This window comes from Lontra canadensis, unplaced genomic scaffold, assembly GCF_010015895.1.
Source record: "Lontra canadensis isolate GAN:19392208 unplaced genomic scaffold, GSC_riverotter_1.0 scaffold153, whole genome shotgun sequence".
NCBI classification, from domain to species: domain Eukaryota; kingdom Metazoa; phylum Chordata; class Mammalia; order Carnivora; family Mustelidae; genus Lontra; species Lontra canadensis.
The window spans coordinates 2,582,360-2,608,766 of record NW_022631147.1 but is presented as its reverse complement, the minus strand read 5'-3'; the positions used below and the strand labels follow the sequence as shown (position 1 = coordinate 2,608,766).

Sequence of the window (26,407 nt, the reverse complement as noted above, 5' to 3'; positions counted from 1 at the left end):
AAAGAACTGGGATGTGGGGGATGCAATAAGCGGTAGTGAATAATTGACTAAGAATCGATAAGGCTAGATCTACATATATAAGTGAAGAATTTTAGACCTTTGCTTCCGCTGTCTGTCCCATGCCCCAGTAATAAAGGGGGAGGAAAGCCAAGATTGTTTAGAACAGTATACTGAAACATCTAACAGGAAGGCAGTGACAATGAACGTGATTCTGTGCCACCCGTTGTGAAGACCCTGGACGAGTCCCTTTGGGTCCCAGTTTCTTTCTGAAACTTCTTAAAATCCATCCCTCTGCTTCTCTTTTATAAATTCCCTGGAGATGTCCCTAATTGAGATACTCCCTAGGAGAATCCTGTGGTATAGACGTGGAAGCAGTACAGGCAATGAAAATGGGCCACTCTCTATTTTCATACTGAAAAATAGGGCAAGATAAGGCCATGTAGGACCCAGGTCCTACAAGTGTCCCCCTTGAGGTACAAATAAAAGAAAAATGCCCAGGTGGGGCTGTCTTAAATGTAACAGCCAGGCATAGATTTCAGGAAAAAGCCTCCCTGAATCCCATTCCCTTTCACAAAGCTTCAAAACCTTTTCCAGACTCCAAAACCAGTCCTTACCTTGGAACTCAGATCCAGCCAAGCACCCAGCAAGTGCCAACAAGTAGATTCGTCATAATGAAATGAGGGGGAGGGACATCAGATTGGCGCTCCCTGTCTTGGTTAAGCCATAGGATTGCCGTGTTCTTCTCTAACTCCTCTCTTTCTCTCTCTCTCTTTCTCTCTCTCTCTCTCTCTTTCTTTCTCTCTCTCTCGTCACTGCCCACAATTCTCAGCTGTGTGTGTTGGCTGCTGATGCCTCTTTCTTCACAATTGCTCCTTGTCTCTTCAACATGTATGTTCTGGAGGGGGTAGGCTTTTGGGCAGAAACACCTTCCATATGCCTGAGAAGAGAGGCGGGGCTTCAGCATATGTGATTCTCCTTCAATTACTTCCAGGTTTCACTAGCCACGTGAGCACCATTTCCTTTTTTACTTCCTGTGGGTCAACTGCCGCATAGCTTTGCGTAGTTAATGAACATTTTGAATATTTCTGAGGCAGTTCTATGGCCCTTCAAGGACAATGGGCAAAAGTTTGAGTCACTGCCAACACCCAAACCCTAACTCAGGCTAACTAAACTCGACCTTGCCTTTGATGTTGTTCTTTTCCTCCAGATCTATATGTACAAGTGTAGCCAGAGGGCTCCCAAAATGTGAAGAAGACTCCCAGCCCTCAGAGAGGGCCCTCATTGGCATGAAAGGGGGAGTTTGGGGAACATACTTCAACAGAAAGGGAGTCCAAGGCCCCAGCTCTGCCTGGCTACAGAACAGAGTCTCTTGGGGCCATGCTAGGAGAATTACTAGAAAAATTCTTACAATTGAGTCAGAATTTCTGTTGGCCTCTTAGGTTTCCTTCACCTCTTCTTGCTTACTTACCCAGCTTGTGTGATTATGCATTAATCACATGAAACTGTTCCAAGTGTGCCTATTAAGTGATTGAATTCCTTATTCTGTGCTTTTGTAAAATATCAGGATTATTGCCATTTTATCACTTATTTCGTAGTTTAGCCTTATTTCGTTTAGGTCCTTGCCTGACATTATAGGTCTTTTGTAATTATTTCATAGTTAGTCACCCTGTTACCAGAACTTTACACCCAGGGCCACTTGCTTCTCTTAAGGTTCAAGAGCTCTTGTCCCTATACCCTGTGTCCTAGTGTTCCTGGGCCTCTACCAAAGACACCTCCCTGAAAAAAGATGAACCCAGTTAAAAGGGTAAGGACCCCAAGTTCAGTTACTAAAGACCACCACTACCAGGCAAGGACCTACAGGTACCAGAGGAACTCAGGACCTCAATGAGTTTTAGTTTCCTCAACAAACGGGACAAAATCAGAGCTGTTTCACTGGTGAGACCTAAATAAATATGTTTTCCTTCTGTCCTCATGTTCTTTCAAGGTTAATAAAACCAGGAATACTATGAAAATAAATTCCAGGGAGGGTAATCCTCTTGACATTTAGTAGCTGCTCAGAGATCAGACCTGACACTAAAAAGTGTGATTAGACAACCTTAGGGAGAAGAGTTTGTCTCCAAAAAGCTAAACCACAGTGGGTTTCTTAGACTGAGTTCAAACCCTTAACCAAAGAATAGCTGATATTGACTGTAATAGGATTATAACAGCTTATTTATTCATTTTTCCCTGTTTTCTAGAAATAAGTCAGGATCTAGAAAGATCAGATTAGAGAGGGATCAGCTATAAAATCCCTCCAGTTTACCAACAAGAGACGTATTTGAGTTAGTAGGTTCTTCTTTTAGAAGTAAATATTCTCAGGGCACCTGGCTGGCTCAGTTAGTTAAGCGTCCAACTCTTGGTTTCAGCTCAGGTCATGTCATGATCTCATGGTTGTGAGATCGAGCCCTATGTTGGGCTCTGCACTTAGCGTGGAGGCTGCTTGAGATGCTCTCTCCCTCTCCCCCTGCCCCCTGCTGTGCTCATGCTCACTTTCTTGCTCTCTTCTTGTTCTCTCTCAAATAAGTAAATCTTTAAAAAAAAAAAAAAAGTACATATTCTCTCCTAGAGTTTAGTCTAATGTGAGTTACTCTAAACCAGCTATTTGCTTGTCTTTTACCTGGTTCACCTTTCTTGGGAATTAATATTGGTAGAGAAGCCTAGAAACATGGGGACACAGAGTGCAGGGAAGACAGCTCCAGGGCTGTCCAAATCTCAGTGAAGGGCTTTGTAATGTCAGAGAATTAGGTGGCACTGGGTGTCTGGGGTAACTATGGTAACAGGGAATTGATGGCCTGCAGGAGTTAACAGCCGAAGTCTTAAGGGCTTTGCCATACTGCTGAGAGCTGGCAACCATCCAGCTCTGGAACCATCCTCCATGCTGCTGGAAATACAGTCTATATTTATAGTCATATAATAAAGGGTCATCTATATTTATAGTCAAGGGAGCCCCCTTCTCTCCGAAGCCTTTTCCTCAAATAAAGATAGAAATTAAAACTCGAAGTATGCTAACTCCTGTCGTTTCCTCCCTGTGATTAATACCGGCCAGTTTACCATCATAGTGTTTGTTGTACTAACTCTGGAAAGTAATGTGGGAAGACACACAGTTGTGATGTAATAACACAGCACCTCCTGTGTCCTGGGTATTGTCCAGGAGCTTTCTGTGTAGCCCTCATGTAATCTGCACAGGAGCTTGTGAGGGAAGTGTCATTTTACAGATGAGGAAACAGGCACACAGAAGTCAAGCAAACTTGGTCAAGGCCACATAACTAATCAGTGCAAAGTCAGGATAGAATCATACGGAAGATATAAGAGCATTGTTCGTGCACTGTGCCCTACAGGTGCCCTTCTTCTGCTCTCGAACCTCCCCTGTCAGTACTTGGTAAGAGGCAAAACACTGTTTAGCTACACAAATAAGATTAAAAAAAAAAATAGGCGAATGCCCTGTATAAATCAGTGTATGCATTTGATTATTTCTGAGAAACATCTGTCCCCCACCCCCCAGTTTCCTGGGCAGTGATCCCAGGGCTAGGAACGTGACTTTGGAAAGATACTAGTTGGAGGCATCTCGTGGCTCATTCAGTTGAGTGTCTGACTCTTGATTTCTGCTTGGGCTGTGATCTCAGGGTCATACAATCAGGCCCCTCATGGGGCTCTGTGCTCAGTGTGGAGTCTGCTTGTCCTGCTCCCCCATCCCAATCTGTGCATGCACACTTTCTCTCAAATGAATAAATACAATCTAAAAAATAAAAAAGATACTAAAGAGAAAATTGTTTCATCACTGATGTGTAAGGGGAGAAAGTCATCAAAAGAAGTTGAGGAAGAGAATAATAATCACTGAATCAACTATAAGTAATACAAAATGGACTCCCTCTTCGTTTTCCCCATGTCAGCTCTCATTGCTCATCACAGATAGAATCAAACCTAAAACTGATTATTAAGAGTAAGCCCAGAACTGGAATGTGTCCCTCCAAATGGAACGTACCCTGCCAACAGCCTAGAGGAGATGGGATTCTGTTCAGGGAGAATGTTTCTTGTTCTCTGGACCCCAGTGTAACTGCTTCTAACTTATAAGTCTTTCAGCTTATCCTCTGTCTCTGCTGGCTCGTTTGATTGTCATTTTTAAAAAGGCCGCATGATGGTTGAGCTGCCCGACTTGTTTATTATAATTGTCATTCATAGTCCCCATAGGAAAACGCCTGCTTGGCCCTGGGTGGAGTTAAGGTATGAGGGAAGAGAGACATGATCTTATGCCTCCTTTTGTACTGAGAGTTTGAGCAGAGTCACCTGTGACATCAGAGGGGAAACCTGGAAGTTCTTACCTATCCAAGTTTGGGCTACTTTGATCTCAACTCACATGTAAAATGACTTGACTTTTAAGTCTTTGGGCTAAATGTGCATATCATTCTGGGCAAGCAGTTTTGGTTTTGCCCTGTTGGATAAAATTTGATTTAGGCACAGAAATGATTTCAAGAAGTCTCCTGAGCATGTGTAGACATAGCTTTGGAAAGGGATGCCAGGACAGGGAGCTTTTAGAGCTCGTAGATAGGATGTTTTGGGTAAGTGGGAAAAAAGAGAAAAAAGGTGAGTTTTTCCACATGTGTCTTCAAGTCTGCTTTTTCCCTGGGTTTAATGAGAGGTCCGCCCATAATGTGTCACGGGGTTATTCCAGCTCTCAGCAGGCTGCTGTATCCAGCTGGAGAAAGTGAGTGAAAGGAGGAGTTAATCAAATGCATTTTTTGGTCTCCTTAAATTCCTGCTTCAGCCTGATAGTAGGATTCACACCCAAGACAAGTGTGGATGGTTTGGGGGGGTGGATATGTGTAGGTTCCCCTTGAGGGGCATTGCCAAGGGTGAGCAGGGTCAGCTTGTAAGTGGAGTTGTACCATAAGATGAAAAGTCCAGAAGTCTCATGCAATGACTTACTTCTGCTCAGTGTGGGCCACTGGAACAAGCTCCTCACTCAGCATCTGAACATCTTCCCGCGGTTCCCTTTCTGTGGGCAGCATGCCAAGAGCTGTCTGTTCACCATGGCAGTTCTCAATTGGTCCTTCATGTATTACACTTCTATTGGTCAAGATGTCTTACCTTGACAGCAGACATGAAGATTCATGAGCTCACTAGTCTGTGTTCTACATGCACCCCATCCAAATCGAGCCACGGTCAGAATATTTGGTGGATTGATTGACCTGTTGGTGAGAGATTAGAGAGAGTTTGATGTAACTTCTAGGCCAGTGCTTTTCAGGCTCATCAGTGTTGACATTTGGGGCTGGATAACTCTTTGTTGTGGAGGGCTGGCCTGTGTATTGTGGGATATTTGGCAATATACCTGGCCTCTTCCCATTAGATGTCAGAACACACCACCTCCCGAGGGTGTGATGACCAAAGCTGTCTCCAGCCATTGCTAAATCATCACTGAGGAAAAAAGGACGTGAGACTGACATGCAATTAACGTCAATTTTATTGTTTCTACAGTAGGAGATCAGGAAAGAGGGTGAGTGAGATTAATGAAAGTGATACAGAACCATGTTGGAGCCTTACAGGAGTGCCTCTAAACCTTACTGCCTCCCCCTGTGAAAATTGTGAGCACCTATGTCCCAACAGTGTACTTATTTACATGAGGGTACCCCACTAATACGGCATGTGCTATCGGACATTTACAAGACATTTTAGAAAGCAGGGTAAAAAATTAAGAATGAAGATCTAGTGTTTCTCTTCTCTACCCCAATGACTTAATTGTCCCTGTACCCTCAGAATGCGCTCATCCTTCTGTGGAGACCATAGCCTCAGAGCATTGGCCTGGGTCTAAGTGGAACAAACAGAGTTCTTAATAACAGAAGATGCTAATTTGAGTTCCAAGTCTGCAGCCTGTTGTCCTTGTCATCTTTGGTCATTAACTTCTCTGAGCCTCCGTTTCCTTAACTTAACGAAATTACAAAATGAAAAAAATGCAACCTTTTTCTTTCTACTCCATAAGATTATTGTGAATCTCAAATAAGCTAAAATATATGGAAATTTGTTTATTCAAAAGAATTACAGGAACATCAAATATTATTACCATTGGTAGGGATCCCAGAAAATTCTGGAGTAATCAGAGTGAGAAAGTGTTTTCTATTCACTGACTGACTAATGGTCTCCTGCTCTGGTCTGTGCATCCTTTGGGGTTAGCACAAGAAGGTCCACTGGGTTGTATTCTAACTGGCAGAGGCTTAGGGGAACGGAACAGTAAGAAGGGCTTGGCTCTCTGTAGTCTTCAGCAGAATGGTCTGGGGGGAGTTGACCTGTACCGAATGCCAGGTTTTTTGAAGTATTGTTAAGACTCTGCAAGTGCTTGGCTAAATTTGGCATTGCTTTTTTTCTTAGCCTGCATGGATGGGATGTGAAGTCACCTACTAATTCCATGATACCCTGGGGGCTCTTCACTATAGTAACGAACGTAAAAACAATCCTAGATAGGGTTTACATTTTGAACTAAATTTTGAACATCTAACCCAAAAGTCAGGACTGACCAGGAGTCAGTTAGCCTTATCCTGGGCAGAACTAGGGTTATACATGGTCCTAGGCATGTCTGCCTCTGTGTTGCTTTGACCCACAACCCCTGCCCCCACCCCCCGCCACAGGCCTCAGTGGTTATGTCATGACCCTTTTGCAGAAGATATGAGAAGAGGGGGTCTGATTTCTTCTAGGAATCAGTGCATGGAAGGGCATTTTATGGGTGACCAGAGAGCACTGGTCATTAGTAGGGGCTCTCTGACCCTCTCTGAGCACTGGCTCAGTGCTCAGTGCCCCTATTCCATCAGCCTTCTATGGCCTCTGTCCCCAGGCATGAATGTTTTCCAGGCCAGGTCTCTGTGACCTTCAAACAGATGAAAAGAAAGGTGTAACTGTTGTAGATATGAGTATCAAGTGGTAGTTGCAGGCATTGCTGGAGGGGATTTTAGTTCGTTTCCAAAAATGTATCTTCAGCTAGCTAAGAGAATGCTGTGTATGAGGTTTTGTGTCCTCAAGGAGGAACCTATTTGAGAGAGGCTTTTGTGGGGATGTGGGTTTGTCCTTACTGATGGTCTGATGATAGACAGAGCCCCGGGGAAGTTGAAAATCACTTTCCTGGCTGAGCAGCTGGCCACGTGTAGGCCACCTCGCAGCCAGCTTCGGACACAGTCTTGACTGAAGGGCTCTGGCACTGTGCTCTGGAAAGGAGGAGGGACTGGAATTTCAACCTGGCATCTTGGAAAAAGCACACCCAGTTTGGAATGCCTCACCTGTAAACTCATGGTCCTTTTCTGCCTTCCACCTCTCCTCTCTGCCTCTTGTTCTTAGGTCTGCTCTTCTGGTAAGCAAGCTACTGCCTATAAGTAGACTACTCTCTACTGGGAAGTGCAGCCATCACTTTTGGACATCAGATTCTTTGAGGTAGACTCTTTAAACAGCCTTAACGCATGGTCTTCTAAAACTTGGCGACCTTGTGGGAATTTCTCTTTCTCTGGTGCTAAGGGAAGAGTTGCTGTTTTACACATTTACCCCTTTCACTGTACTATCTCTCGTTTGTTCGTGGGGCCTTGCACAGCATCCAGCTGCTTGGGAGACAGAGGCCTTAAAGTTTCTGCATTAGGTTGAGGAAACAGACCGTACGTAATACATTCAACTAACTTCCTAAATTATAGTGTGATATTCTAGTTTAGGCCTTTTATGCTGGTCATTTATTCAAAACATGTTATTATCATACCCACAGGCATCAGAAGCACAAAGATGACTGGAATAATTCCCTCCGTAGCAGAGCCTCTGGTTTTGGGGTGCATTCAGACCACTGAACAGGAGATAGATACATGAAAGAGTCCTTCAGGAGGACAGAAGTCGAGCCTGTAGGCAGAATTGGGAAGCAATAGGCAGAAGTAGGAGAGAAGGAATGGTCTTAGCTTATCTCGTTGAACCATCCTTCTCTTTACCTGCCTCTCAGGATTTCAGAGGTCAGCCCCACAGCCGGATTGATTTCACAGCTTATATATACTTAACTATACAGAATCTCCTGGGTTATGAGGCACATATATAAGCTAATAGGTTAAAATATTCTGCTCAAGGCCCATTGCACAACAGTTAACCCTTCTGAGATTTCACCCTCAGGAATCTGAAGGTGGGCAGCCAGAGAAGGAAGGTAGAATATTGCTAGAGCACAGCTCTCCTGAGACTTAAAAGAAAAGACAGCCAGAGCCCTGTGCTTTAGACATGCCCACAACTTCCCAACACCCAAGAGGTCACCAGTTAGTAGGCTGACCCCACTGATTATGAAGGAGCAAGTCGAGTTTCATCTGTGAGATAGTACAACACATGAAAAGTACGAGAGAGCTACATGATTCAATTGGTAAGAATTTTTGTAATAAAAACTAGGGTATATACTTTAAAATAAACCCCTTTGCCTTGGCCAGATGTAGCAGGATTTCCATCTGCCAAAAAGGTGCCTTTGGAACATACCATAATAGTAGCAAGAAGAACAATTTAACGTTAGTAAATGAACTTAAGGGTAAAAGTTTCATGGGATCACACAGATCCAAGAGCAGAGGTTATGGACGGTGGAGAAGGGGCCACTCAGTAGCCTGCTAAAGGGAGGGCAGTGCCCTCAGCATTCCTGAGACACTGTCCCAGTCTGCAGGAGTCCCCATTCTCATGTGGATGGTTATCTCTGGTGCTGTTCTGATTTATTCCTTGTTGGGTTTTTCCCTTATTGGTTTTTGTCATGTAATATTTAGCACAGAATTTCCCAACTCTTGGTCATTAAATATCTCCAAAGCAATTGAGCTTCCCCTGGAATCCAAATAACCTACTTTTCTCTGTGCCCCACATAAAAATACAGTTACCCCAAATGAAGAATAAATTGTTCATGAGTAAGGGGCAATTAACAATTCCATCCCATGTGGTTCAGTGGAACCAGCTCAAGCTTTGGAGTAATAGAGCCCTGGGTTTGGTCTTGGGTCTGCCTCCTTTGAACCTTTGAGCGTGTTACTCACCATCACAGAGACTCAGGTGTCATAGTGGTAACAACGGTGACTGGCTAGCATGATGTGATAGGCACTGCCAGCGTGTGCAGCATAGCTGTCGTGGTGATTGACACAGGCAGCTCTCTTTATTCCTCCATCACCCCTGCTCCACAGGCAGATTCTGTGAACTCCTCTTCCCTGCCAGCAGGAAGCCGGAGAATAGTCTATTGGAGGGTGATTGTTTACGGGCAGAAGCCCCCTTGTCCTAAGAGTGGCTTGGACCCTTCTTTCTTTGGTCGCCAAAGCAAGGGGATCCCTTTCCACAGACAGCTGTGGGCTTGTAGAATGGTTAGTGCCCCCTCAGAATAAGAAATCTCTGCAAAAGGTGTAAAAAACCGTGAGCCCAGTCTAGCAGGGTCTACTAAGGCAAATGACCTGAGGGGCTAAAGAGGAAGAGAGCCTAAACTGGTAGTTCCAAGCACCAGCAAACATGCAAAGAAAGGCCTTTTATCAGCCCTAGTAAATCTTTACTCCCTAGATTGGGTTCTAGGCTGGGAGTGACCTCCTGATCCTCTCACAGGTACCAGATCGAGCAGTAAGGAGGTCTCTGAGGCAGGTGACCAATTCCGTTATTTTGTTTCTAAGCCAGGATGACACTGAATTGGCATGGTGCGTGCTCTGCCTGCCTTTCAGGCCACTAAGCAAAAACACATATAGGAACTATAGCTCAAAGCAAGATGAAAGGAGTAGGTTAAGATCCACAGTGACTTCTAATTATGAACAGCCTGGCTCAAGTTACCAGGGTCCAACTGCAGCCTAATACATTCCAAAAGGAAGCAGGGCCCAAGCCCCAGGCTTTGTCCCATGTAGGAAAACGTGTCTGGGCTGGACGGTGGTGGTTCTGTTTTAGACCAGCCACCACTTCAGATGGCTTCATCCTCCTTTCCCAGTGGATGAAGAAGCATGGGAGAATATAGTTTCAGTATTGTTTCCAACAAGAGCAGGGAGAAAACATAATTAAGACACAAATTCCCCCTCATAGCCTTGTAAGGATTAGGGTTCTGTGTGAGGAGGGGTATGCTAATTTCCCAGGGTGATTTTGTGAATGTTTCTGAGACCAGTGAACAAGGCAACATAAAAATCACTTTAACCAGTTTTGCGGTGGGTCCAGGAACTTTGATTTGTACTGCCAGCCTGGTAATTCTTTCTTCAGGAGGCTTCATCTTCCTTAACACCTCCTTGAGACCTTGTAGCTCAAACCTAGTTCATGGTTTGGTGCTTTCTATTGTGTCAGATCATGGACAGGACAGGCTTTGCGCGGATGTGTGAGGAGGCCATCTGAAATGACTTTAGTTCATCCTTCTTAAAAAAGAAATCGCAACAAAAATATCCAGTAACTTGTTCAGGGAAACAGAAGTAAAAATGAGCAACCTTAAGGGAGAATCTCTATATTCCAAAATGGCAAAGGGTGCTTTTCTTCTCAAATGGTACCAATCATTTCAAATCACAGGGCCATCTCTTATTAGAACATGGCCACAGTTGACACCTTTTGATACCCTGGGTCATTGGTCTCTCCCAGCAGATAGGTGACACCCATAGTCCATCAGAGTACAGGCTCCTCAAGGGCAGAAATCTTGCCTATGTTGCCTGATGTACGCCCAAGTGCCTAGCACAGTGCCTGGCTGGAAATAGCTATTCCATAAATAATTGTTTAATGTACAGTTGAGTGAATGAATCCAAGCATCCATTCAGCTTATGGGTGCGGGAAATATGATGAAAATCCATCCTGAATCCCAGTTCACTGTGCCTTTTCCTAAAGTCCTTTTTAGACTTTCAGATTTCATTCAAGCTTTCCCAAGCTTATAGAGAAGGAAAGGAAAAAAGAACGGGAAACAGGCCAGATATGAATATGGTGCAAGGAGAGAAGCCCTCAGATGTTCCAGTCTCTTAGCTGACATCCTTCACAATCACCTGAAGTCCTTCAGTGCGCTGGGCTGCTGGCCACCACCGCAGGAGGGAAAGGGGGAAGAAGAGCCTCCTGGGGAGGATTGGGAGGGCCCGCCTCTTCAGTGTCATCGTGTCCCTCGCATCCCTTCAGGAATCGGACAGACACAAACAACTGCTTTTGGCAGCTCTTGCACATCAGCTGAGAGCAGGTTGTTCTGTTAGGAAAAATATTTCTTTCGGGATGATGTATGGACCTCGTGCTGGCAGTGACTGTTCCAAAACAGAGCCCTGGGGTCAGGCCCAGAGCCTTTTTCCTATTTAGGAGATGACCCAGATCCTGGGAGCCGTTTCCTTCTGGTATGTGTGAAGCTGGAATTGGCCTCCAGTGACCTGAGATCTGACTTAGTGAGGACGCAACCTTGGAAATCATTTCAAAACTTTCACCCGTGTTGAGCTGGAAAGTCCCCGTGTAGTTGCTGTTGCGCTGAAGCGTGTGAAGTGGAGGCCAGGTGGGCCCTGGCCAGGCAGCCTGACCCCACTGCTTTTCCTCTCACTTGCCAAACCCACATCTGTCAGCTATTTTTACAGCTGTGCTCCGATAGCCTTTGCTTCCACGTGCCCTTCTCTTCATAGAGATGGGGAGGTCCTGCGTCTGTCACTGTTACAGCAACTGCCTGGGCCCCCTCCACTCTTCCTTCCTTTTTGATACTGTAGTTTATCATCGCCACCTGGTTAATGTAGCCCCTTGCATATCACAGAGAACCAAACATGCTGCTTTTCTTGATTTTTTTTTTTTTTAATCCCTGTGGCGTTTTGAGGTTATGGGCTAGGAATGTTAAGCATATTTTGGCAGTTGGTGAATTTTGGATACTTGCCGAGTATCCTCTGAGGTGCCACATTCCCTTTGGGAAAACAGAACCTCCCTGGAGCCTTGGCCCTCAGGGAGATGTCATGTCATGCCCATGTTGCTCAAAGCTCTGGGTGTGTCTAGCTCCATGTGGACGTGGACCCAGTGGGCATAGGAAGACTGGAACAGTGAGGCGACTCTCTTCCTTCCACCTCAGTTCTTACCAATTCTCCAGTGGGACCTTTCTAACAGTTTTCATGAAAAAGCATCCTTTCTCTGTGGGACTGACGTATGAATGATATGAATAGTTCTGAGAGCCTCTCGTTTCGCTTTTGTTGATTGTGGCCAAGGCCAGAACTAAGTCAACATTTCCCCTCCCTAAAGCCCCGGACTCTGGGTTTGGTCTGCCAAATTCTGTTACTTGTTGATCTATTAGTCCACAGAGCTTATAGAAACCCCAGAGAAATAACTCTGGAAGGAGGACAATGTCATTGCGATTGCCAGATCCTGTGCTCTAAGATGCTTTCATATAGTTCTGTGTCCCTCATCTTGAAAATTATAGTGGGGAGGAGACAACGGTGAGGAGTCCCAAAGGGGAAAGCAGAACAGGACTGTGTGGATTAACGCTGCCCTCCTTGGATTCAGATCTTGGCTCCACTGCCCACTAGCTTTGTGACCTTGGGCAGGTTGGTTAATGTCTCTGAATTTCAGTTACCTCATTTGCAAACTACTACCTAGCTCATCGAATTTTCTTTAAAGCTGGTTAGGCTAACACCATATTCCTCCAGAAAGTCATTCTTGACTCCCCTGGGGGGTGGAGCTGCCCTTTTAGGCGCTCCCATAGTTCCACCGTGCGGCATGAGCTGTGGTATGGGATACAGCACACTGCAAAGACCCCTGAGCGGGACTGTCTCTTCTGTGACTAGCCTACAGCTCTTTAAGAGTAGAGAGTGTTTTAAATCTGCTTTGTTTCCCAAGGTTCTAGTTGAATTTCTGGCAAACGGTATGGTTTTTACCCGCTAAAAACAGGCGTCACTTCTGGAGTGTTTCTCTCTGTGAGTATGTTTGTTCAGTCTACCTTGAAATCGCTTGTATCTGAGTTGATGAGTGTTAGTTGTTTGTTTCCCTGAAGTTATCATTCTTGTTCTATTCTTCTTTCCCTAGGTAGAAGATATACTGGTTTTTACTCTTTATCTGTGGAGTTCCCCAAAACTTTATACTTGGGTAGTGGCTTCACATTTATTTCACTTTCTTATTTGCTTTCTGTTTAAGGGCATTTGTCAAAAATACATGATGGGAAGGAAAATATCAAATGATACTCTAGTCAGGGGATCCTTAGCCTTCTCGTGTTTATCGTGCTGGGTTTTGCTGAGGGGAAGGAGCAAAAGACAACAGGGAGACAGCTGTTTGGAAACGATGAACTGATTCGGGTAGAGCTGGGGGCCAGGTGTGGGGGATGCTGTAGGGGCTTCCACCTGCTGTGCTCCCTTGCCTCCCTACCTATTCTTCCAGATGCCCTGATCCTACATCATAGCTTATACTTCAGGGGCCCTGAGGTCCGCGTTGAAGAATGGACCAGGGATGTATAAAATGTCCCAATGGGGTTTATAAAAACTAGGACAGGTGGGCATTGCACAGGGCCCTAGGGAGCCCAGGGATTCATGCCATGACCCCATCATTAGAAGTTTCGTAGATAAATGTGCCCTGGGTCTTACTTTATAGTAAAGGCTGTCTAGTAAATTTGAAAGATGCTATTTGGTGGAAGATCCGGATAAATCTGACAGGTATGCTAAGACTTCATTCTGTGACTGCCTGGACACACAGAAAGTTCTTTCTAATGACAATACAGAGAAGTCCAGAACATTGTACACAACAAAAGTGCCAGGCTTCCAGAATATTTTCTGTGGACCTGTCGTGTCACAAAAATTACTAACTCAATAGTCCCACTGCTTTCCTTTAGTCCTACATTACAGAGATTCTGGCTTTCCCCTGATAGCCCATCTGTCACCCAACACCAGGTCAATATGATGTTGCCTGCTAAAGCCCAGTGTCATCTCTTAGAGCTTAGAATGTCACCAAAGGCCACGTGGGCTCTATTCCCACCCCGGTCTCTTCCTCTTCCCTACCGCGTTAAGAGTACTGCCACTAGAAGATCTAATAATACCAACCTGCCATTACAGGCCATTGTACCACTGTCGCTGTTCCCCTCTGCCCAGAACTCTCTTCCCATCTTTGTCAGGTAACTCTTGCTTGCAGTCCAGAGCAAATGGACACAACCTACCTGCACAAAAATACACACAAACCAGTGCTAAGAATGTTACTGGACATCAGTTATAGCACTTAACCTGTAGTTGCTGGATACTGCCCAAGTGCAGGGTTTAAGTAGAAGAGAAAGATGATGGGTTCGGGCACATGCGGAGTCGGCACACACACGTACTTACGTATACATGTATATAATTCCATCCTGTATTTATAATAATCTAGGAGTTGAGGGTTGTCCTCATTTATAGATCAGGGAATGAGCTCTCAGAAGTTACATAATTTTCTTAAGATCCTTCAGGTCACTCGTGGTCACAGGTGTCTAGCCTGGATTTGTCTGACGCTAAATATAAACCTACGTCATATTACAGTGAAGACGTAGAGTAAAGAATAAATACAGTGGGCCTCTTCTGACCCAATCTGGGATAAAAAGGCACATCAAAAAAAATAATGATGGGTATTAAGGAGAGCACGTGTTGTGATGAGCACTGGGTGTTATATGCAACTAATGAATCGTTGAACACATCAAAAACTAGTGTACTACTATATGCTGGCTAACTGAATATAATAAAAAAAAAATAATGATGAAGGAGTTAATAAGGAGGGAGACAGGGAAATTTCCAGATTAAAGGAGATGAAGAAAACACGGCAAATACAACACTTAAGTTTCTCAAAATCCATAAGTCATATTGGTACTCAAAAAAAAGAAATGGGAAAAGTTCTTTGCAAAGAATGACAATGGAGAAGGAATGATACAATTTTTAAAATCCCTATTCATCAATGGGTACTAAAACCCGTGGGTGGAAGGATAGTGGGGTAGGATAGTCTCATGGTTTCTACGTATCACCCCATGGATTACTTATTAATTACAAAAGGGGAAAATACCTCTTTACAACAGAAAGATGGTTGGGCACCACTTTAACCAAGCAGTCAAGCTGATGTCACCAAGAATGAGACAACCTGGGTGCCTGGGTGGCTCAGTCATTAAGTGTCTGCCTTTGGTTCAGGTCATGATCTCGGGGTCTTGGGATCAAGTCTCACATTGGGCTCCTTGTTCAGTGGGGAGCCTGCTTCTCCCTCTCCCCCTGCTTGTACTCTCTCTTTCTGTCTGTCTCTGTCTCTCTCTCTCTCTCTCAATAAATAAATATGGGGGGGAAAGGTTTAAAGAAGAGTGAGGCAACCCAACCATATTCCTCCTGTGTGCAGTGGAAGGGGCACAGGATCACCCATGTGGTGTTCTTCCTAGATGGGAAGTGTTTACCATGAATCTAATGACAAGGAGACAGACAAACCCACTACGTGACAAGTTCTGCAAGCAGCTAGCCTGGACGCCTCCATGGATCAGCCAGAAGCAGTGCATGAACCTTGACTGGGTCCTGGGTCATCAGGGGGTGGGCAGCTGGCAGGACCCCTCCTTCTCAGTGGAAGCTGAGGTGGGCGTGGTCGGTGAGAAGCTCCTCCTTAGGGTCCAACCCAAGTCCCCTTTCCTCCTCCTCCCCAGTCACCGTCACCTCTTCCCTCCGCTGTGCATGGGTTCAGGGCTGACGGAGGAGAGTCAGCCTGGGGCAGCCATCTTGGAGCATGACTGGGGCAGTCATCTCAGGGCAGATGTGCCGTCTTCCTGTTTCTCCTGCTCAGGGAAGACTTGCCGCTCTCACCTTGCAGTCCTTTCCTGGCCTGTGTGACCTCATGGACTCCCCTTGTCTGGCCCCCATCCCTCCTTTCACTGAAATGAGCGGTGACTGCCTTGGATGCTTAGATATCCTTCTGTTGGCGCCTCCTCCCTCCCCGCATACCCCCTCCATCCCTCACCACCTGTGGTCATTTCCCATCACCTGTCATGGAACTTTGCCACTTTGCTTGTCTTACAGGTTCAAGTGTGAATGGTCTGGAAGAGCCTAGCATTGCCAAGAGACTCAGGGGCACTCCTGAACGGATCGAGCTGGAGAACTACCGCCTGTCTGTGAAACTGGCCGAGGAGCTGGAGGAGGTGCCCGAGGAGACACAGGCCGAGCACAACCTGAGCAGCGCGCTGGACAAAGGCGCAGAGGAAGATGTGGCCAGCAGGTCAGCCTGTGCCCGGGGGCTGCAGCCCGTTTTCTTGTGTGTTGCTTCATGCCTGTCGTTTGTCCTGGCAGCCCCTTCCCCAGATGAATGTACCTGCCTACAAGGGGAGGCAGCTCTGTATCCTCAGCAGGGGACCTGGGTGCCACTTACCAGCTATGTGACACTAGGCAAGTCATGTAACCTCTCTGTGCCTCCATTTCCTCATCTGTGAAATGAAGGCAGTGCTAGGACTTGCCTCACACAGTTGCTGTGAGGGTTAAATAGTAAGAAGCGTTGGAAACAGTACGTGGCATGCCTGTTGATGGCAGTTGCCTTTATTACCCCTTTGCATGGCACCGGACTGTTTCCAGAGGACTTCTGTATCCATTACCTCACTTGGTCATCACCTTGCTTGGTCATCCTTGCAAAAGTCCTGTGAAGTAGGCCAGAGCATACATCTTATCACTCTCTAATTACGGAGACTGCTGGTGACTAATACTAGGATCGAGGGTTGACTAAGACTCAGACTCAGGTTTCCTGGATCCACGTCACACTTTGCCATTCATCGAGAAGGTAACAGAACAAAAATGACAGTCCCCACTCCTGCTCTGAGGCTGTTGACAGGTTCACTGGAGGGACAAGCCATGCACAGAGGGACAACCGGAGGCCTGAAGCAGTGCGCTGGGTCAGTGGCAGGAGTGTCAGGGTTGGAATGAGGGGCTCCTGCTATGACCCCAAGTCGCCCGGCAATCTTAGGGAAGCCACCTCACTTCTCCAGGCTTCTTCCTTCCTCCTCTAGCTGAGATGGAAGGTAAGTAAGGTAAAGAGGTAAAGAGTGGAGCAGAAAGCCTGTGTCCCAGGGACCGTAGACACAGCCAGTGTTTTTTTTTGCGTGGCCATGCCAGCGTTTTCATGATGTCTCAGTGAGTGATGCCTGAGGGGAACGTGCGCCCTGCAGCCCCCACAGGCCTCCTGAGTCCACTGTCTTTGCCCCAGGGCCTCATGTTCATTACTACCCAGGTCTGCCAGAGTCAGTACAGGATTCAGAGTGCTCCATGGAAGATGATCAGGACCACCAATAGAGAACAAGATGAAAGATGGAGTAAAATCACTATCAGTCAGACTGTCCTGCAGGGCTTCTGGGATGGGAGCACCCATGGTGTCTCCCAGACTGGTGGAGGCTTTCCATTAACACTGAGACACACACTGGGTACTTGTCTGTAACCAAGATTTGCATTCCTAAAAAGTTCCCAGGTGATGTTGTTGTCTAGGGACCACACTTTGCAAACCACTGCTCTAAATCTCCCAAATTTCCCTGATGATAAGGGCCACCTTGGGACACTTGGTATGAAAGTAAATCCTGGACCCTCCCCTGGAGTAACTGAGTCGGTGGGCTTGGGGTGGGGACCAGGAGTACCTGTTTTGAACAAACACACTGTGTGGGTGTCCTGATTTAGTTTACCCAAGCAGAGACTACTGGCCCAGACCTGATTATCTCCATGACCCTTCCTTGGAGTAGGGGAGGAAGGAACATCTTCCAAAGGAGACCCTAGAAATAGTACTTTTATTTTCTCTGGGAGAGAACAGGTGCCTGAAGACAAAAGAAAACTAGGGGTTTTGTTTGTTTGTTTATATAAGATATTATTTCTTTATTTGAGAGAGAGAGAATGGGAGAGTACAGAGGGAGAGACAGGGGAAGAAATAGACTCCCTGCTGAGCAGAGAGCCCAATGTGGGGCTCGATCCTAGGACCCTGAGATCATGACCTGAGCAGAAGGCAGATGCCTAATGGTCTAGGCCACCCAGGCACCCGGAAAACTAGCTTTATGATTTTAGTTGCTTGGCAACTTCATCCCAGGCGATGAAGATGGCTTGGGCGGCACTCATCTGGGGAGGGCCTCAAGTCAGTGAGGGCTAGAGCAACCAGGTGCCCTTTCCAGATGGAGCAGCCAGGTCACAGAGGACTCCCCAAAAGTTCATGACGGGCAAGTGCTAGTTTTATGACGGCTAGTTGTGACGGAAGAGGTTTGGCCCTCCATTGGAGTAACGCAATAAGGAGAAGCCCCTTCTTCAAGGTTGACCACAAATAAGTGGAAATTCCTGACTGGTCCTCTCTCTTCCTCACCGCTTCTCCAGCAGAGGTAGTAATGGGAGCCGTCGCTGAGCAGGATGCTGCTTTCAGCACGGATTAAGTTTCCATCATGCCACGATAGCTGGACAATATCCATCTTCTCCAGCAGTGTGCCGAGCGGTGGAGTATTTATACAGTCATTAGAGCAGATGAGATCTAGGAGTGGGCACTCTGATATCCAGAGTAGATTCATTTAAAAATGAAAGCCACGATTTCCTGTTTTCCCTTGAAAACCACCCAAGAACTTCAAGTGGTATTTCACACAGCGGTCTGCCTCAGTCACCGTAGGGCCTGCCCAGATTTCCAGTCTCCACTTTCTGAAGTTGGACCCAGGCAAACAGGAGACGGTCATGGTCTTTTTCCTGGGTTTGGCACCCTGACAGCTGCCAGTGGCTAAAGAACTCTTGGGTTCTTGGTGAACCATCCAAGAGGGCGCAGTGTGACAAGGGTGTGAACATTGGTGGGAATCTTGACCTCTCACCCAACCTCTTTAAGCTTCACTGGCCTCATTTGTGACAATGGGGATATTAATATGTCCTAGAGTCCTAGAGTTATCGTGTCCTAGAGTTAATGGGTAATTAAATGACCTAATTCATGTGAAGTGTTTTGTGCCACATGGCACTTCTTAGAGCTCAGGGAGCGTTCACCATCACTGTTACTATCCTTGGTCCTTCCCTCCTGGCATGGCAGAATCTCTACTCGGCACATTTAAGTGTGGAGCAAATCTTGATTTTTTAGAATCTTGTCCACATGCCTGCTGGTCTGGCTTCCTCCTTCCAGGCTCCATCATAGCCTCAATGAGAAGAAACTCAGGGAAAGTGCTTTAAGATCAGGGATTGGATAAGTATCATAGCAGGGAGGATTTTTGCAAGATTTTCTTCTAACTGAAAGGGTGTACTCCTATTGATGGACTTCAGAGGTCTCATCTCCATGACACCTGTGAATTTAGGCAGCAGCTTGCCCTGGCTTTGCCTCTTTGGACTGTGCAAGGCCCCATGGTAAGCCCTGCAGCGAGCCAAGCAGACCTGTCCCTGCTCTCAGAGAGCACGCAGTCCAGGGGGCCCACCCACATCAAACAGTCACAAAAAGCAATTGATTGTTTCAAACGCAGAAACAGACACGTCATGACGGAATGCTGACGTCGAGGGCTGCATTTTCTGGCCCTCGTCTCTCCTAGGAAGCTATAAAGTGAGAGGTCACCCCCTCTTCCCAAAGGACAGAGAAGTTGGTTGACTGTGTTGTATTTTGTTCTGGTGTGTAGCAGCAATTCTCCCCACTTAAAAAGTTTCTAGGCTGACTCCCAAGTGGTCGGGGGTGGTCTGCCTCACTATACATTCCTCCTCCTCCCCCTTTCTCCTAGCCTTTTCAAAGTCCAGACCCAGAAATTCAGGCACTGGAGACAGCCAGAAAATGTAGACGGGGCCTACTGAATTTGAGCTATGAATCTTGCATGACATAAGGAGCCTAGTGAGACTCAGAGAACGGCTCCAGGGTCCCAGGGAGATGATGGCCTAGGAAGGAACATTTGGCAACACCTGTCCATCTATCTGTGCTTCACAAAGGGAGCAAGTCTGGTTTGCCTATCTCAGATTTCCAGAAGCAATGTAGCCAGGTCTCTCAGAGATGGACTGAGAGCTGTTGAAGAGAGGCAAGTGTTGGCCTTCCCACCTGATTTTTTATGCTCTGTGCCTCACTTGCTATTTTCCCATGGTCCTTGAGCTATCATAAAACTAGCCAGTGTGGCACTCAGAGCTGTAAGTGGGGCCCCGTTGCCTCATCATGGAGCCCAGTGCCACCACCCTCATGACAGGGCGCAGTACAAGGAGCCTGGAAGCTTCAGTGAGGGCCCGTTGAGTCTGCTGACTCCTGGGGTAACCTTGTGTGCCTGACTGTGAAGGAAGGGCAAGCTGGCCTGCCTTCTGCCCAAGTGAAGTTTTAATAAATTTACATAAGATTTAAGATGAGCATAGGAGGCATTCTTATCTTTATTTCATGTTGGAAAGATGTTAGGTGATCTGCATTGGGTTATACGTTGTTAAGTAGTAAGAAAGTAAACAAGTAAGAACACAAAAGTAAGGCAAAAATAATACCTAAGTAAGTCATGAAAAAGAGTCAAAATCCAGATGCCAAGCTTTCTGTGGCCCAAATTCTTACATTTACTCACCTTAAACTACCTCCTCTCAACCCTCCATCCCACTACAGTAATGTTGTACCTTCTTTTATCATTGCCATGTTTGCATCCTATCTCCCCTGAACAGTGAGGCTCTTTTCTATGTCACCCTTGTATCCTCTGCAATGTCTAGGAAGTGCATTACAAGTAGAAGATGCTCAGTAAGTTTTCAAGGGGGCTGAATGAATGAGTGAAAGAAGTAGCATTCACTAAAGGGAGCTGCTTGCAGTAAGGAACGGACTCTCTTTATTTTTGTACCTACTGGGTGAACTTTAATAGACACTCAAAAATGTTCATTGAATAAACGAAGGAACATGTAAACGAGTAAACAGATACGTGAATAGCCAGAATCCCAGAGTGTAACACAAACATGAAAATCAGGAAAGTGCCTGACCTTCACAACATTTCTCCGAGGCAGGTATTAACATTCCCGCCTTACTGACAAGGATGCTGAAGCTCAGCTGTAGTCAGCTCAAGGTCATACAGCTGCTGAGGAGCAGAGCCAGTGTAGGCCTGTGAGAATCAGCCACCTGAGAAGTCATGGGCGCACAGCCTCCTGGACTGCCCTCCCTTCTGACCCGGCCGAAGTATGGGCATTCCCAAAACCACCCTCGAGTTCATTAACCTGTTAGAAGGATGCCCAGAACTCACCAAAAGGCTTATACTCATGGTTATGATTTAATTATAGGGAAGGATACTGATTGAAATCAGCCAGGTGAAGAAGTGCACAGACCAGAGTCCGAGAAAGTACGGACATGGAGCTCCCATCGTCCTCTCCCTGTGGAGTCAGGGCTGTGTTACTTTCTTGGTATTAATGTGTGACAAATCCCGTGTAGTATTACTCACCCAAACCTCGATATTCAGAGATTTGTTGGGGCTCCATTACCTAGGCATTGATGGACTGATTTTTTACATGGTGTGATTGATTTCAGTCTCCAGGCCAATTAATACCATAAGACTCAAGCCTCCACCCTAAATCATTGGTCTTTTGTAAGTGGTCAGCCCTCCCCCTAAATCACATTATTAGACTGTCCACCGTGACCCAAGGATTCCAGGGAAATAAAGACATTCCCATCAGGCAGGACCTCCCAGGGGCTTAGAGTTGACATCTCAGGCCCCGAGACAAAGACCAGACCATCTCTTTAAGCAAGGTGAAATTCTTTACTGCACAGGTACGACTAGTGCTGGGGGTGGGGTATTATGGACCTTATCGCACTGTATTCTCTGATGCTCTCTCCACGTGCACTGCCCCGCTCCAGGCAGGGAGAGAGCAGCCCACCGTCACAGGAAGACGGGACCAAGACCTCAGCCTCATGTGCGATGCCTCTGGGGTTTGGGGCTTTCTTGTGCCAGAGGTTGGCCCATGCCACATTTCCCCCAGCCCAGTCAACTACACATTTCTCACTGAGGGCAGAGCCTCTCCCGAAGAAGACTTGGGGAATTATCGGACCGTGAAATAGGTCTGAGGAGCTTCATTTGTGTGGTGATGTTTGGGTTTTTCTCCTGCTCTACAGTCCCGTTGTAGAGCATTGAATTTTATTCTTGTACCACCTGTTGACAGCTCGCTCTGCCGGCCGGGGAAGAGGGTACAGATGCTCCAGGGCCATGGCTCTGAGGGTGGTGGTCCAGGATTTGGGCTTGCATAAGTCACAGCTAGTGTCTCGCAGCATTTAGTGCTACTTCCCTTTTCCAGCTGAGCTCTAGGCTGCGTGCTGTCAAGGGAGAATTGTGGTGGAAAACGAGGCTGGTGGTCAAGGGTGATGACCCCAGGGGTGCGATGTTTGTTTCCACGCCCTCCCCATACTCCCTGTTCTGTAACTTCAGCAGACAGTGCCTTTGCTGCCTTGTCAACTGCGTGTTCACCATGGTATCGTACTCCGGGCGTGGCGCGTCAGGGGGACATCGGGAACACTGGAGCTGAACGCACGGCCTTCACTCCAGCACACACACTTGACGGCTAACCTGTCTGTGGCTAAGACTTCAGTTCGGGCCTCTTGGAAGCAGCTCTTTCTCACCGTGGTTCCCACGAGAGCCTTCCAACCCACCCAAGTCAAGTAGAATTGAGGTCCTCAATAAATAAAAATTTATTTAAACCAAACAATAGGTCACGATGAAAGGACACTTTCTCTCCATTCTTGATTCCCTTGGGTCATGGGTTCATATCAAAATGAGCCCGTGCCCCTACTGTCTCTGAGGCCCTCTAAGACTAAACTTGGTGGAGTTGCTATTCACTGAACAGAGCGCCCCGCCAGACTGGGCTGTTGGCTCATGTGGCTTTATGTCGGGGTTACTCATACGTGTGTGTTTCCTCTGGCCCTCTACTCACTCTCCTTCCCCTCATGTGTCTTACCTGGGTGGGGAAGCACGCTGCACCCCTCCGTGCCTGTCCTCTCCCCCTTCCTGCCCAGCAGTTGCTTCGCTGGGACAGTTTGCCTCCGGTTGTGACTTTTAACTGTCTATTCACTTCGGTTGTGTCGTTGTTTCCCCCACAGCAGTTCTGAGTCCGAGATGGAGGAAGAGGAGGAGGAGGAGGAAGAGGAACCCCCTCTGCCCCCCTCAGATCTGGGCGGTGTTCCTTGGAAGGAGGCTGTGAGGATCCATGCTCTTCTGAAAGGAAAGAGTGAAGAGGAACTAGAGGCCTCAAAGAGCTACGGCCCTGGGAATGAAGAGGAGGAGGAGGAAGAGGAATATGAAGAGGAGGAGGAGGAGGAGGAAGAATATGAGGAGGAAGAGGAAGAATCTAGTGAAGGTCAGAAAAAAAAATCTCTTCTCCTAACTCTGACCCTGTCCCACCCCTGAGGCAGCCTGTTCCGTTCTTGAGTAAGGTTTCTGTTGCACACGGACTGGGAGTCTGACACATAGATGTGCCTCCCCCAGCCCCAGAGATCATCCTTCCTGCCTCTCTCTGACCTTATTATTTCCATTGACAGTGGAAATAATGTCCCTTGTGCACATTCTGAGGAGAAATTGGAAGTGGAAGGCAGAGGGTCAGCAGACGGACTTCGTCCAAATTAGATTACTCATTCTCCTGTTCTCATTTTCTCTCTTTTTTTTCCTTTAGTTTCTGTTAAAGAAATTTATTTTAATAATGAAAAGGAATTTACTTTCAAGAGGATTCCTGGACTCAGAGTCCAGGATATTGGCGGCTGCAGAGCATTGACTCTCACTCTGCTCGGAGCTGTTGTCACTGAGGAGGGGCTAGGAGCCCACTAGACAGGGTTTAGTTCGTGGCAGGTAGTAACGTGTCTGGATCAGTGTCCTGAGAAGGAGCATCTGTTCCAGCACTTGGTCTGGTTGGCTCTGAAGTGTTCTCTTGCCTTGAACTTGAAATGTTTCAATTCTGCCCCTATCTCTGTCTGTGTGTGTCCTTGAGTGATGAGGAAGAACTTGGTGGGCCTCCTTTTCTTGCCTCTGTAAGAGAGAGGCTCATTCTTTCCCTGCCTTGGCTGCCCAGAAGTCTGGTGGGTGGTAAGGAAGAAACTAGGGCAGGTAGAGACCTGAGTTCCCCTGACAGCAGTGCCTGTCATCTCACAACTATGCTCTCTCCAGGGCACATGGTAGAAGGGAAGGACATGGGCCTTTAAAGCACCCATCCCTCCCAGCCATTGTCAGAGGAGCGCATTAATTTGGGACAGCTCTGGGCCTCATCGAGTTGGCAGTAGATTTCTCTGCCACTCTTCTGCTTACCTCTGCTCCTCCTGGAATTCCATGTCCTTGGGGGCCCAGATCCCATCCCCCAGTCTGGCCCAGGGAAGGTCCAAGTGCTAACCAGATGCAGAGCCCTTCCCAGACAGGGTACTGAGATGGTCCTGAGAGCTGTGTAACTCCGAGACCCTAGTGAGGCAGGGCAGGCAAGAGGAAAGACAGCCTTCTCTTGCCCCCAGGCTGCCTGATGCCAGTGTGAATGGTCAGAGGCCAGGTACTTCCTCAGGCCCCTGAGGGGCTCCTCTAGACCCAGTTCTCCTGCACTCTTCCCTCCAAAGACAGAGGCTGGGGGAGGCCCACAGAGGCAGCCCTTGGTGGCCTGACCCTCTCTCCCTCCTTCTGATGAGAAATGAGTAAGATCTGTGGAAGAAGGAGGCAGGCCCTGGGCCGGGAAGCCGGTGTCTTGAGTTCTCCAATCTGCCGTGTCTGCAGAACCATGGTTGGCTCAGTCTCAGGACTGTCCCCTCGTCCCTGTTCATCAGGGGGCGCGATCAGGCTCACCGGGCATCCGGGAAAAAGGAATTTTGTTTGTATCATTTCAGACGTCATTCTCTCTAGCTGGTGATTCATATGCTTGGTGGCTTTAGCCCCAGACACAGCTTACAGTCAAAGTCTGTACCCTTTGCAGGAGAGTTTAGCCGTGCTTTTGTCCCTGCAGACTTAATTTCCTGCATCTGGAACTAGTGTCAAGACGCAGCCTGCAGGGATGTGATTTAACTGGAGAGATACCTACCGACAAATTCAACCCAACCCTGGGGCCTGTGTTCCTAGCCCATGGTGTTTGTATCTTCTGGGCAGTGGACTTCTATGGCTGTGTAGACAGTAACAGGATGTTCTTGCCTTGCACCTGAAGATAACCCTTCTCTATTCTTTCCTCCCTTCCATTCTCTCTTCTCTGTTTATCCCCATGTGGGGTTCTTGATGCTGTGTTTGTGGGTGTCTGGCTCCCCCTGCTGTAGAAGGGGAGTACTGCCCCTGGGACAGAGAACTCCTGCAAGGCCAGTGGCTCCAGCAGCTGTCAAAGGAAGAAGCTACGGGTACACGTAAAGGTACCCGCTCTGCCCGCTGCCCACCTTCTACCCTGGCTCCCTAACAGCCATCCAGAATCTGCCTTCAAGAGCAGGTCCCACATGAAAAGATCTGTGCTTTATAAAGCTGTGCTGACAGGCTTTGGCACATGCCTAGCTTGGCACCTGTCCCTGGGCCCAGCCTTCATGGATGGTCACCTGCACAGTAGCATGTAAGACAGAGGAGAGGCAAGGGGCAGTCAGAGAAGAAGACACCAGAAAGCATCCTTATTGAATGTGGCCCCGTTTGTGCCCCTCATATGCTTTGCTATAAGCCCTCTGCTCTAGCGAACACCTTCTAATGTAGAGACTCTCCCGTTGCAGTCATAGTGGCTGTAAGTGGCAGAGCCGGCACAGCAGAGGGGCCCAGAACCTCCTGACATTGTGCCTTGTCACATTTCCCCGAAAAACTGGCTGCTAGGTCCCCAAGGCTACATTTATGACAGGAAGCAGCACACTATCTGGGGAGAAGACTCACTGTCTTCTCTTTGTTGCTTAGAAGATGAAGACGGGGTCCACGTTTTTCTCTGACTGACCTTCCTTAGTCGTCTGCCATTCGAGCTGTTGGGTGACTTTGCTGTGATTCAGCCCCATCCAACACCGCAAAGGCCGGTTGACCTGAGGAAACGAATCTGTGGAGACCATCAGGTTCAAAGGGAGCGTGCATGCAGGCCTACCACCCCACATTTAACATAGCACGCTGCCCGCACCCACATTCACTGCTCTTACTGTTACCTCCTGTCCAGACCACATTCTCCATTGCTTAAAAATGAAGAGGTTGTGTGGTAGGGAAGCCAAAGCCGAACTGTCCAGGTAGACTGTTGAGAGTGGACTCCCATCAGGAGTCCCAGAGTCCTTCAGATCAGGTGGCACCTGCTCTTGCTGCCTGAATAGCCACCCTCCCTCCTGAAGTGTCCCCTCTCCAAGTTGCTGGCCGTCCCTTTATTTCACCCTGCTGTATGGCATGGTCCAAGCTCTGAAGACAAGGAGTTTACAGGGCAGGGGCTGCATGTATAGTCCTTGGGCTCTGGCAGCAAGAATCAGTGGAAGGGCTGCTGGTCAGTTCTCCTTTAGCTGAAAAGGCAGGTCTTGTGTCCAGAGGGGAGCAGTGGGGCACCAAATGGAGTTTTAAGGAAAAGGGCCTTGACCTCAGAAAAAGCAAAGAGGTATTGTTTTATTCCTGCCCACGAACTCCCAAAGCTTTGGGGATTTACAGGATAGAGCTCTG

General features: G+C 47.4%; 1 protein-coding gene across 7 annotated transcripts in view; it reads left to right on the top strand.

Annotated features, from left to right (window-relative positions):
- The window catches only part of MICAL3 (microtubule associated monooxygenase, calponin and LIM domain containing 3), a 194,640-nt gene that overhangs the window by 131,339 nt on the left and 36,894 nt on the right, over positions 1-26,407 (top strand). For all 7 annotated transcript variants that reach the window (XM_032844447.1, XM_032844446.1, XM_032844444.1 and 4 more), the window contains 2 exons: positions 15,933-16,128; positions 22,900-23,156. In XM_032844447.1, the coding sequence (XP_032700338.1) occupies positions 15,933-16,128; positions 22,900-23,156 (453 nt within the window). The remainder of the gene's footprint in view (positions 1-15,932; positions 16,129-22,899; positions 23,157-26,407) is intronic.